This window comes from Chinchilla lanigera, unplaced genomic scaffold (assembly GCF_000276665.1).
Source record: "Chinchilla lanigera isolate Chin_1 unplaced genomic scaffold, ChiLan1.0 scaffold00005, whole genome shotgun sequence".
Classification (NCBI taxonomy): Eukaryota; Metazoa; Chordata; class Mammalia; order Rodentia; family Chinchillidae; genus Chinchilla; species Chinchilla lanigera.
In genome coordinates this window covers 36,744,151-36,756,313 of record NW_004955406.1, presented here as the reverse complement: position 1 = coordinate 36,756,313, position 12,163 = coordinate 36,744,151, and the positions used below count along the sequence as shown (strand labels likewise).

The 12,163-nt window shown below is 34.6% G+C and overlaps 2 protein-coding genes across 8 annotated transcripts in view; one reads left to right on the top strand and one right to left on the bottom strand.

Annotated features, from left to right (window-relative positions):
• The window catches only part of LOC102003619 (tubulin alpha chain-like), a 118,138-nt gene that overhangs the window by 71,713 nt on the left and 34,262 nt on the right, over nucleotides 1-12,163 (bottom strand). The gene's annotated exons all lie outside the window — the stretch shown is intronic.
• Nucleotides 1-12,163, top strand: part of Kif14 (kinesin family member 14) — a 59,622-nt gene that overhangs the window by 35,443 nt on the left and 12,016 nt on the right. For all 7 annotated transcript variants that reach the window (XR_001236838.1, XM_013522030.1, XM_013522033.1 and 4 more), the window contains exons 22-26: nucleotides 2,210-2,310; nucleotides 6,419-6,513; nucleotides 8,725-8,949; nucleotides 9,132-9,316; nucleotides 11,849-12,007. Coding sequence is in view for 6 of the 7 variants with exons in the window: in XM_013522030.1 (XP_013377484.1) it covers nucleotides 2,210-2,310; nucleotides 6,419-6,513; nucleotides 8,725-8,949; nucleotides 9,132-9,316; nucleotides 11,849-12,007 (765 nt within the window). In the remaining variant the exon portion in view is untranslated. The remainder of the gene's footprint in view (nucleotides 1-2,209; nucleotides 2,311-6,418; nucleotides 6,514-8,724; nucleotides 8,950-9,131; nucleotides 9,317-11,848; nucleotides 12,008-12,163) is intronic.

Here is a 12,163-nt window from a genome sequence, read left to right as displayed (position 1 = left end):
TGCTTTCAATGGTCACCACTAAAAATACCTCTGTATATATTACTTTCTAACATCTTATTTCCTTGCCTTCTACTTTCTAAAATGGTACCAAAATATGAATTTTTAAAAATTATACTTTGATGCTTACTGACAAGTTGCTTGCTAGAAATATTATCACTTGCCAATGTTCCCAGTGTGCTTCAATTTATATTTTAGTAACTAAAATATAATTTTGACTGTTTCCTTCCGGATAAATTACATGTTTGTGACACTTTGAATTTTTTGTTATATGAAATATGAGTAATGAACTATTACATTTACACAAGTTCTTTACATATTTTGGTAATAAGTCTTTTAAAGTATTTATCATATACATTTTTGTCCTAATTATGTGATCTTTTTCTCAGTTTCATTTTGTTATACAGGCATTTTTAACTTGGTATGTCTGGGTCAATCAAACCAAAGATCTTACTGAAACCTTGTTCAATTCTCTTTTTCATTTTATTTCAAAGACTATATCTTTGAATCACATAGAAGTTATTGTGATGCTTTGTAAGAAGTATGAATATAAAGTTAATTTTGCTCTATATTATTTATCTCTAAAATAACTGCAACATGTATTAAAATTGTTGCATTGCTACTATTTGTGAAATACCTCATTTTTAAATAATGTGACTATAGTGAAATTATGTTCTGTACTACTTAGATAATAACAATAATGAAGATATTTTAAAATTTGAAGGAAATTGCCAAATTATAGCTGTAATGCCTTTTTTTCCTTATGGTACTGGGGACTGAACCCAAGGCCTTCTCACTGAGCTATATGCCTAGCTTTTTTAAAATTTTGAGATAGGGTCTTGCTATTTTGCCCAGTCTGGACTTGAACTTGTGACTCTCCTGCTTTAGCCTTCCAGAGTGCTGGTATTATAGTCATGTACATCATGCACAGCTTCCTTAATGCTTTATTTAATAGAAAAATAAAAATAAGTTAAATATTTAACTTAATCTAGAAAATAATATAAAATAATAAAAATAAAATTATATGTACAATTTTATGTTATTAAATTTGACAGTTTTCTAGAAAGAAAAGACATTCTAGGAAAAAAATAAATTATGAAAACTGACTTAGGAGAGGAATAACCTTTCAATAATTTGAAAAGTTTGTAAGCTAGCTTCAAAGAAAGATTATAAAAATAATTGGAGAGGAAGAAGTTGCTAATTCCAATCAGTTTTATGCATATTATTTTAAATTTCCAGAAACAGATAAATCTTTTTTGCTTTAACTATTATAGAATGTCTAGTACTAGAATAACTGCTCAGAAACAAAAGAAACAAAAACCACAAAAACTGCAAAGATGGTTCAGAGAATAATTATAAATTGATCTTAATATGTGAACACAGTTATAAAAATCATAAATGTAAGTCAAACCCAGAGCAATATTTAAAGAATACTTAGACTGTAGCCAAGTAGGGTTTATTCTAGGCATGTAAAATACATTCATAATAGAAAATCCAAAAAGATTTAATTATATTATACCAAAGATTTGACAGTGCTTTTCTCTAAGTGATATGTTTGTGAATGGTTTTAATTTTTTCCTTTGTGTTTTTCTGTACTAACAACTTACAAATTTCCTACAGCGAATGTGAGTTGCTTGTGTATTTAAAACAACTAAAAACAGTACTGAAGGTGTTTGATCATTCTTGCCTTAAAGTACACATTAAACCTAGTGGAAGAGTCTCCCTCACTGTTCTCTTACTTCCTACTTTCCACCATTCATTGAGCTCTTTACTTATTTTTCCACATAATTAATTATACTTTCTCTGGATTAAACTCTATAGTATTTTGGTAGAATTTTAAGTGGTACCTTTTAAATATTTAAAGTATGAATTATTATCATGATTAATATATTTAACTAAGAAATTACTACATTTCCTCTGAGGATTTTATTATTTTTGTTTTTACTGTATCTTAAAATTTCAACTTTATTATTTTTGAAGTATGTAATGATTTGTTGCTTTTATTAATAGTCTTCTAATACAATCCCTAGCATCATATGATAGTTTTTTAAAATTTTATCAGGATTATGACTTTTTTTTAAAAAAGACTTTTATCAGATAACTTGTAATTTTACTAATTTTATATTTTAAGTGTAACAAAGTTACCATTTTTCCTTAGTTTCTAAAGTTTTAATTCAGAATTAATAGAAACTATGTATTTTGTTTTTCTTAGAGTAATGGTACTAACAGAGGTGAAGATGTTTTCTGTGACCCTGAAGATGAATGGGAACCTGACATTACAAATGCACCAGTTTCTTCATTTTCCAGAAGGAGGTAATAATGCTTTTGCTGATGTTTTTTTTTTTTTGTGGCTATATGAGAGAGAGAAAGCGGGAGAAAGGAAGAGGGAGGTAAGGAGGGGAAGAGAGAGAGGATTTTAAAACAGCTGTTGTGATGGACAAGTTTTTGAAGGGAACTGAGAAATATGAGTGGAATAGTATGTTAGTGATTAAATTACTAGAGCATTAAATTGCTTATCAGTCTGTTAGAGGAACAAAAATGTTCAGTATTTTATCATATAAATTTTAAGAGCAACTTAGGGTAGCATAAATCTAATTTCCTATAAAAAGAACAGTGTTCCTGTTAAATTACCCTTTCTTAAGAACTTGGCATATTGTATAATATTTTATTGTAAGTTATAGAATTCTAAATGCAGGCAAGTTAGTATGAGCACCTGAAAGAATAAATCATGGCAATAGACAGCTATAAATGACAAATGGGGCTTATTAATTTAAAACATAAAAGACTTCTTTCTATAGCAAAGAGATGGTGTTCAGGGAAAATCTAGTTCTGCTTAGCCCTCAACTGCTCGGATTGTAGAGGCAAAACAGTTCGCATAGCCCTTGCACTTTAAGCAGTTTTGCCCTTTTATTTTTAAACAAATACATCTGTGGTGACTACTCTTTGCCATGCCCTGAGGAAAGAAAGATGAATACAAAATACTCCCTGTCCTCGTGGCCCAGGAACTGAGGAAAGTAGAGGTACGGCAGTTAATAAAGACCTGAGCTAAGGCCAGGCAGAGGACTGGAGAGGAGAATCAGGCTTTTTACATGTGTGTATTTGAGGTGCGCCATCAGTGTGACGTGGTGACTGAAAGTGTTGACTGGCTCAGGCGTGATGCTGGATTTTAGGTTGCATGACTGACTAGAGGAAAACGATGTTCCCTGAGGTGGAGGGTAGGTGTATTTTTTGAGCATGATGAATTTGAGGTTCCCAGGGAACATGTAGGTAGGTATCTATGTTCAGGTCTGAAACTTGGAAGAGGGGATTTAGGGCTATCATTATCAAGACCATGTATTGAACGCTTTCAAAGCATAGATCTCATTTGGTATTCACCACAAACCTATGAAGTAAGTGGTGTGACTAACTCCCATTTTACAGATGAAGAAACTGAAAATAAATGCAGTTAAATAATGTGTCTAAAGTCACAGAGCCGATAGGAGAAAGAGCTGACTCTCAAATCAAAATTTGGGTGACTCCGAATCTGCCAATTTTCCTAATTGCTCTATCATGTTGCTTCTCCATTGCAAATGAGAGAAGGGCATCTGGAGTGGCATCTTTCTGGTTAAATTGTTTGTCTGTTTTAAATTTCATTGCTTTCAGTTGCAGCTCAGGATCCATTTGGGTTTCTAAACATTGTAGGCCTCTTGTTTTTGACAATGCTTATTGTAAACTCATTTGCTTTCTCAAAGAGAATGAGCGACTGTACAGTAACCTTTAGATGTCTGCTTTATCTGTTACATGCTCCAGCTAGCCTACAGTAAGAAGATGCTGAGACTACACAAGGATTATCTTGAATGAAACACAAAGCATATTCTCCAAACAGATTCTGAACTCCGTCAGTATAGGAAATCTATCTGCAATGTAGTGTTGTAAAAAGGTCACAGCTCCAGTATCAGAGCTGTGGGCTTTAATCTATGCTCAATGCAGTCATAGACAAGTGACCACACATCTTGAGGCATCAGTTTTCTCATCTCTAGAATGGAGACAGTAATATGTACCACCCTCTCTGGGATTTATCATAAAGTTTAAATAAGGTCATATGTATATAGCAGCTGCTTTTGCTACTTTTGTGACTACTGTGATCTGTAACACAGAACTGGTGATGATGATGTTACAAAGTTGTTATGAGGATAGCAATAATATAAATAAAGCCACCACTACAGTGGATGGGTGTTCAGAAATGGTAGCTTGAACTTTTGTTGAGTGTTTGACAGATATATAAAATTAAATCTTAGAATACACAGAAGATAGAATTTTTGGTTCAGTATCTCCAGGTGATTTGTCTGGAGAATTCAAGTTAGAGTTGGGCTCTGGCACTAAAGTGAACTAAAGATAGTCCTTGGGTGGAATTGGTAGACAGGGCTCATGATACTTAAGCCAACCTAGAATAATACAAACTTCCCCAAAATTTAAGCCAGACCAACAGATTCATTAGAGAAAGACTGATGAATTTCTTTGGATTTTAGGATTGCTGCTTTCTTACTGTTTTCATTATAAGAAGGGATAAACCTTATGTACTTAGAACTGTGTATCACTCTGTGAGCACTAGTAATCAATGAGCACTAAAATTTTAACCTATTGAATATTGGTAACGTTTTATTTCTTGCTGACTTCTAGGTTAATTAGCAAATCAACAAAAATTTAGAATGTTACTGAAAAATCAAAACGATTTTATAAGATTTTGAAAGTGTTTTCATTTGGCAGAGATATTTTTGAGAACTTCTATAATTTAAAAGTATCATATTTTTTAAAAAATGAATTGCTCTTAGTGTGAGACCTTGTGCATGAAGTTTCAGCCTTGTAAGGATGTTTATGACAGAATTGCAAACTCGAGAATGCCTGCAGGTAATGGAAACACTGACAGATTCTTAATTATAGAACTGCCACTGGGCAATGAGATGCCACAGTTCTTCTGCAATAAAATAGGCTGGTTCCTCTGCCTGTAAATTTTGATATGTCCTGTTGACAGTTAAAAGTAAATTTTCTTCTGAGGTTAAGTAAAAACTCTTTGAAAGGAATGTGACAAGCATTTTCTTTATTTGTATTTAAACATTATTTAACTATGATAATGTTGCAAGAATAAGAATTTTTCCAGTTTGGACGTACTAAAATAATGTACCTTTTCATTTCACCCCTAATTATAAAAACTGTAGTACTGTATTTGAGAATTGTTTTCTTCTCTTTTTTATCCATATTTCTGTTTTTCTTATAAGGATTCACAAGGAGGAATTATGTTTGAAGCATTTAGTCTACTACTGATAAAATGCTTTTGTTTAACTATCTGTTCAACAAATAATATTTTCCTTTGAGTGGTCAACAGTAGTAGAAAGTTTTGTTAGGAAAAGACACCACAGGATTGACTATATTTAGATCTAGGTCACTGCTTAAGTTGTTTTATTTACATAATGAGCTAGTCTTGGAGTTTAGAAAATTGATAGATGAATGGCAACATGGAAGTAGGCTGCTGCTTCCAGGAGCAGAAAGAGTAGGCTCCTTTTTGGAGAAGCAGTTACAGTAACGGCTAAATAGCAGTCATACTCAAAGGAGAGATTTCTGCACTTTTATAGGCTGAGAGAAAAGAGCATTTGGGGATAGAACCACTGACTCAGTTTGTGCTGTTGCTACACCTCACAGTTGTGCTTTGCACACAGTGTCACAGGTATTTATTTTGATGTGTACTTACCCAGGTAATTTCCCTGATTACAGTCCTTCCCTGGGTAATTCGCCCAGGATAAATCCAAGCTTCCTTACCTGGCACACAAGATCAACCTCGGGCTGGCCCCTGCCCTCCACCCAGCCTCATTTCTTGCCATCCTGTCTCACACATCACAGCTGCAGTCCTCAACCTCATTTGCTTCTCCGCATGTGCAATGCTTTTGTCTTGGCGCCTGTATCTGAGTTGCTGTCCTCTGCTTCCCAACCTCTTCCCACCAGTTGAGCTAACTCTTGCTCATGCTTCAGGGTCACTGTTTCAGAAAAACCCCCAATTACTTGGGCCAGGCCAAGTTCTTCTCCAGGATCTGCCACAGCATTCTATGCCTTCTGAACATTCATCTCCTTATTGTACTGATCTGGCTGAGTTCTTTTTGTTTTGGAGTTTAAGCTTAGTGAGGCCAGATACTCTGTCTCCTTTGTTTCAGTACAGAATTCAGAGGCTTTAAATAGTAGTGCTCAATAAATATTTATTCTATTTAATTAACGATGTGCTTAGAATATTACCTGCAAGTGGTAAAATTTTTGCTCAGTAATAAATTTAGCCCTTGAGGGAAAGTACACCCATAAATACCCATTTTCTTCAGAGAATTTAAAAATAAATATTCTTGATAATATCATTCCATGTAGTACATAACTGCTAATATTTTGATTTATCTTTTTTCAGGAGCAGGAGTTTGATGAAAAATAGAAGAATTTCTGATTGTTTACATGATATACAAGTCCACCCAATGCAGAATCTGTGTTCTTCACGTTCATCAGGTATTTTTCTCTCATCATATTTTCTTGGTGAGAAAAGTACCAAGTCCTGGCTCTATCATGAATTTATTTTGTGTTCTTGCACAAATCATCTCATTTCCTAGAAGCTTCTGTTTCCTTTGTAAAGTGAGGAGTATGGCTTAGATAGATGGCCTCTTCCACAGTAAAGTTCTGTACTCTGATGTATATTTTAAGGCTTGGGTTTGATCCATAGCACCACGGGAAAGAAAGGAAGGAAGGAAAAGAGGATGGAAGAAGGGAAGAAAAGAAAGAACGAAAGGAGGGAGAAAGGGGAAAAAGAGAAGGAAAGAAAAGGAAAAAATGCTTAAAGAAAAAAGTATAGGAATTACTACTTTGAATAATTATTTTGTACTAATATTCATTTTACCCATAAAAGGAAGGATATATTAAATTTGTATGTGTAACTACCTTTAATAATTTAAAAATTACTTCTGAGCATAGTGGTGGACATCTGTAGTCCCAGCTACTCAGGAGGCAGAGGAGAAGCATTGTTTGAGCCCAGGCATTGAGGGCTAGCCTGGACAAAAGCCAAAAACAGTTTACTACCTGTAACATTGGATTACTACACAACAATAAAAAAGAAGTAATGACTGATTCATACAGCAACCTGGATGAATTTCCAAGACAGAGTGTTAAGTGAAAGAAGGTATATACAAAAGAATATATATTGTGTAATTCTCTTTACATGAAGTTTATGAACAGGCAAAACTAATCTATTGTGACAGAAGCGATAGTACTTTGGATTAGAATAGTGGTTACCTTTGTTGGGGGATATTGACTAGGAGGAGGAATCTTGGTGGGAGACTCTGGTGGAAATGTTGTATATGTTAATCTAAGTCAGGGTATTGAGGTAAAAAACAGTAAGCTGTACACTAAAGATATGTGTACTTTAGAGTATATGCTATACCTTAGTAAATAAAAAAATTTAATATAGTAATTTTTTTAATAATGGTCTTAATGGAACATGAGTGGCCACAAAAGGAATTATATCTCATCTTGACTTTAAGAAATTTTGAGTTTCCTTTTTTTAATCATGAAATTATCTTTTAGGAAGGTAATTATGATACTACTAAGGTAGATCAAAATATGCTATAGGCTTTTTATCTATTAGCAAAATAAAAAGATACATGTCTAGTAGCAACTTAATTACTCAGTACTATTTGAGAGTCAGATGTTATACAAAAGTAATTTTCAGGGGAAATTTGTTAACCTGTAGCTTTAGGGTTGGTAGCTGTTTGTCTTTCCCTAAATTCTCATCTTTGTTCTAGATTAGTGATGGTGAACCTTTTAGAGCTTTCAGTGATACAAACAGCCTGCTGTGGCATGCGTGCCATAGGTCCCACCCACTACTGCAGACTTTTAATGTTCTCCATTCCATTAACTTATAAACTTCATTCTACTTTCCTTTTTGTTTGCTACTTTTAATCTCCTGTGGACAGGACCAGAAAGCTAATATTGCACATTAGGTGAGAATTATTATACTCACATCTTGGTACTCTAGGATAAAGTTCTTTCTGGAGGATCTGAATGTATTCTCTTAAGCGCTTTCATTTACTTCTGTTTTGGAATGCTTTCTGAAAGTCTCTCCCTTGCAGATATGCTGTATTAACTGCAGATAATTAATAGATTTTAACCTATCTTTAACTTATCTTGACTGTAGTATACCATGAGAAGGAACTATTCTAAAGTAGAGGTTCTAAGAGATCCCTTTTTTTTTTTTTTTTTTTTTGCAATACCAGGGATCGAACTCACGACCTTGCACTTGCCAGGCGGGTGCTTATGCCACTGAGCTATATCCTGAGCCTGAGATTCCTTATTATACAGTATATTGTTGCCTGTTTCCAGTTTATGTGTTAATCAGATTTCTAATTTCATTTTATGTAATTGCCATTATTTCACAAGTTTATAGTTCCTTAGGTGTTACAGAAAATCCTTACCAAAAAGTAAATAAAGAAGATGAAACCAATGGATATATAAGCTAGTTGGATGTTTGTTACACATAGTGGTTGAGAAACTACTCAACCCTAAGAGCTGATGCTTTTGAGAAGTGAGTTGATCACGACAAGGAACTCTCCACTTCAGCATACTGAAATTAGAATAGCCTACTTTGAATTTATTGACCAGTAATTCTATATGTTTGAACATGTGGGACCTGGAAATGAGGCTTAAGACGGCTATTTTCTGGCAATTTAGGTTTAATGGAGAAACCAAGCACCATTTACTCAACTTCAGCAGAATCATTTCTTCCTGGAATATGCAAAGAATTGATTGGTTCATCAATGAATTTTCTTGGACATAGTTTTGATGAAGAAAAAACTATAGCAGATAGTCTGATAAATAATCTTTTAAAAATTTATAATGGGCTACTTGTCATCTCCAAAGCTCATGAAGAACAAGACGAAGAAAGTCAAGACAACTGTAAGCAATCTCACTACTTTACTCGCTCACACGATGATTGTTTTCAACACATTATGCTTTGTTTTGAATAATTGACACATTTGGCAGACACCTATGGATTATGTAAAATATTTTAATGATGTTTGTATGTTGATTCTTTTATTTGGAGATTATTTTTTCCAATAATTTTCCTTCTTTCAAAGTGTTCTCTTCAGATCGAGCAGTGCAGTCATGTACTGTCCAGATTGCTTGCTCTTTTGAGCAGCTTGTGGTTTTAATCAGACACTGGCTGAACGATTTCCTACCTTGTACCTGCATAGCAAAACTGGAAGATGAATTGAGACAGGAAATGAAAAAACTGGGAGGCTACTTACAGTTATTTTTGCAGGTAATTCGATTTATTATTGGGAAAGCGCAATTGTTTTTTGCAGTACATAATTACATTTCTTGTGAAGAGGTGGTACATGTGCATAACACTTCTCAATTCTTTTGTCATCTGTTACCTCTCTTCTTCCCTCTCCCTCCATCTCTTGATCTCCTTCACATTTGAAAAAGATCTACAGTACTCTATCTTTCTTTCTATTTTTTATCTTTTCTTTTGTCCTTTACATGTATTTTGGATTTCTCATATAAGAGAAACTATGCAATATTTAAGGTTGTGTGTCTGGTTTATTTCAATTAATATTATGATCTCAAGGTACATCAATTTTCCTATAAATGACTCAATTTGTCTTTCTTCATGAAAGAATAGTACTCTACTGTATATACATACCTCTTTTTCGTTACTGATTCATCTGTTGATGGACATAAAGGCTGTTTGCAACATTTGGTTAGATGAGTTGGGCTGCTATGCACATAGGTATGCGTGTATCACTATAATATGCCTTTAACTCTTTTGGGAAGATACTCAGAAGGAGGAATAACTGGGTCAAATGGAATTTCTACTTTTAGTTTTTGAAGAATCTTTATATGGATTTCTATAGTGGTTGTATTAGTCTGTGTACCTACCAATGATGTAGAAGGCTTCCTTTTTGTCCCCCACGGCCTCACCAGCACTTACTTGATTTCCTGATGATAGCCATTCTTTCTGGAGTCTGATGAAATCTCAGGGTTGTTTTAATTTGGATTTTTCTACTGGCCAGTGATGAACATTTTGTTAGTATTTATTGGCTGTCTGTACTTCTGAGAAGTGTCTATTTCAGTTGCCCATTTTTTGGTTGGGTCTTTTATTTTGGGGGTTTAATGTTGTTAAATTCTTTATATATTCTAGATACTAACCTTTTGTTTCGGTATAGCTGGCAGAATCTTTTTCCCTTTTTGTCTTTGTACTCTGTTGGTTGTTTCCTTTGATGAGGAGAAACTTTTTAGTCTGATGTGATCCCATTTGTTGATTCTTGGTATGGTTTCTCATACCATTGGAGTTCTTTTCAAAAAGTCCTTGCTTATGCTGTCAAGAGTTTTACCTATTTTATCTTCCAGCAGATTGTTTCTGATCCATTTTGATTTTAGTTTAGTACATGGTGAGATATGGGTCTAGATTCAGTCTTTGCATGTGGATAGCCAAGTTTCCCAGCACCATTTATTAAAGGGGCTCTCATCTTTAATTCCTTCAGTGTATGTTTTTGGCCCCTTTGTCGATGATGAAATAGTCAAATCTGTGGTGGTTTCTGCATCCTCTGTTTTGTTCCACTGGTTCACATTTTTGTTTTTGTGCCAGTACCATGCTGTTTTTATCACTGTAAATTTCTAGTGTAACCTCAGAACTGGGATTGTGATGCCTCTTGCTTTGGCTACTCTGATTCCACATGAATTTTTGACTTTCAGTCTAAGAATTTCTTTTGGGGTTAAGTATGTTTCTTGTAAACAGCATATTGTTGGATCTGTTTCTTGATCCACTCTGCTAATTTATGTTTTTTGATTGGTGAATTGAGACCATTCACATTGATGGTTATAACTTATAGGTATTGACTTATTCTTTGTCACTGTATTATTTTACTGTGGCTGATTCCCTTTCTTCCCCTTCTGCTTAATTGCTTACCCTGCCTGATGCATTTATGCTATTGGGACTTTTAGCATTGTTAGCTTCATTGTCTCTTCTAGGATATCCTTGAGAATTTTTTGGAGTGTTGATTTGGTGGTTGAATTTCTTTAGGTGCTTTTCATCATGGAGATATAACTAATAAATTTTAGAGCTGGATTTGAACCCAGGCAGTCTTGCTATTAGGAAGAGATCATGTCTTCCTCTGACTATTGATTTTAGTTCATGCTGTGTTAGTCATAAGCCCACTGACATAAAGGCAAGGAAAGTAATTTTGTTTCCTGCTTACCTTGTATCAGGTAGGAGTGGGTTTGGCTGTGAGGAAGAAGCAAGATAAAAGTTTACTTTGTCTCATGTAAAAGCTGGAGGTAGGCATGAAAGCTATGTTCCACAAAGTCCAAAGGTTCTAGGCTCCTCCCCAGCCCACCCCTCTGCTGAACCTAGTGTGGCCCTTGATTTAGTGGTCTACTATGATGCACCTCATCTGAGCTCAGTGCAACAGATTGGAAAAAGTGACAAACAAGCAAAGAGCCAAGTGTGTCTTCTTTAAGGGAAGTTTGTGGAAATTACTGTATGGTGCTTCTCCATACATATGCTTGGCCAGAACTTCATCATCTGACCTCATGCTAAATTAGTGAAGCTGGCAAAACCGTGTTAGTGACTACATTTTCTCTGGAAACGTGGTTTAAGAATCCTTACCTTGTGGCAATATGATTAGCATCTTCCAGAAAGCAGGCCAAGAGAAGTAGTTAAGAACCAATGAGGGGAGCAGGGAACAGAAAGAAACTGCTAAGCTGCATTTCCAACCTCTATCTTGTCCATGCATTACCGTCACTTTATGATCTCACGTATCTGACACACTGATCCATCTCTGTCTTACAGGGATGCTGTTCAGATATTTCATCAATGGTAAAAGAAGCTGAAAAGAAAGTGATCCAGATCATACAACGAGCTGTTAAGTATGTGGGAAAGTTAGCAGTTCTAAAAGGGAACAAGCTGTATTTTCTGGAAGGCAGTCACAATAAGGCTGCCAATGTCCAGGTAATTTAGCAATGTTAATTTTGAAAGATTTCATCTGAAAAAATATTAGAGGCTTCTGATGATAGTGTCACTAAACATGACAAATTCATTTTATTTTTCAAAATGTTGTATACTTTTAATAGTTTGACAATACAATTTAACATTTTTTTTCAATCT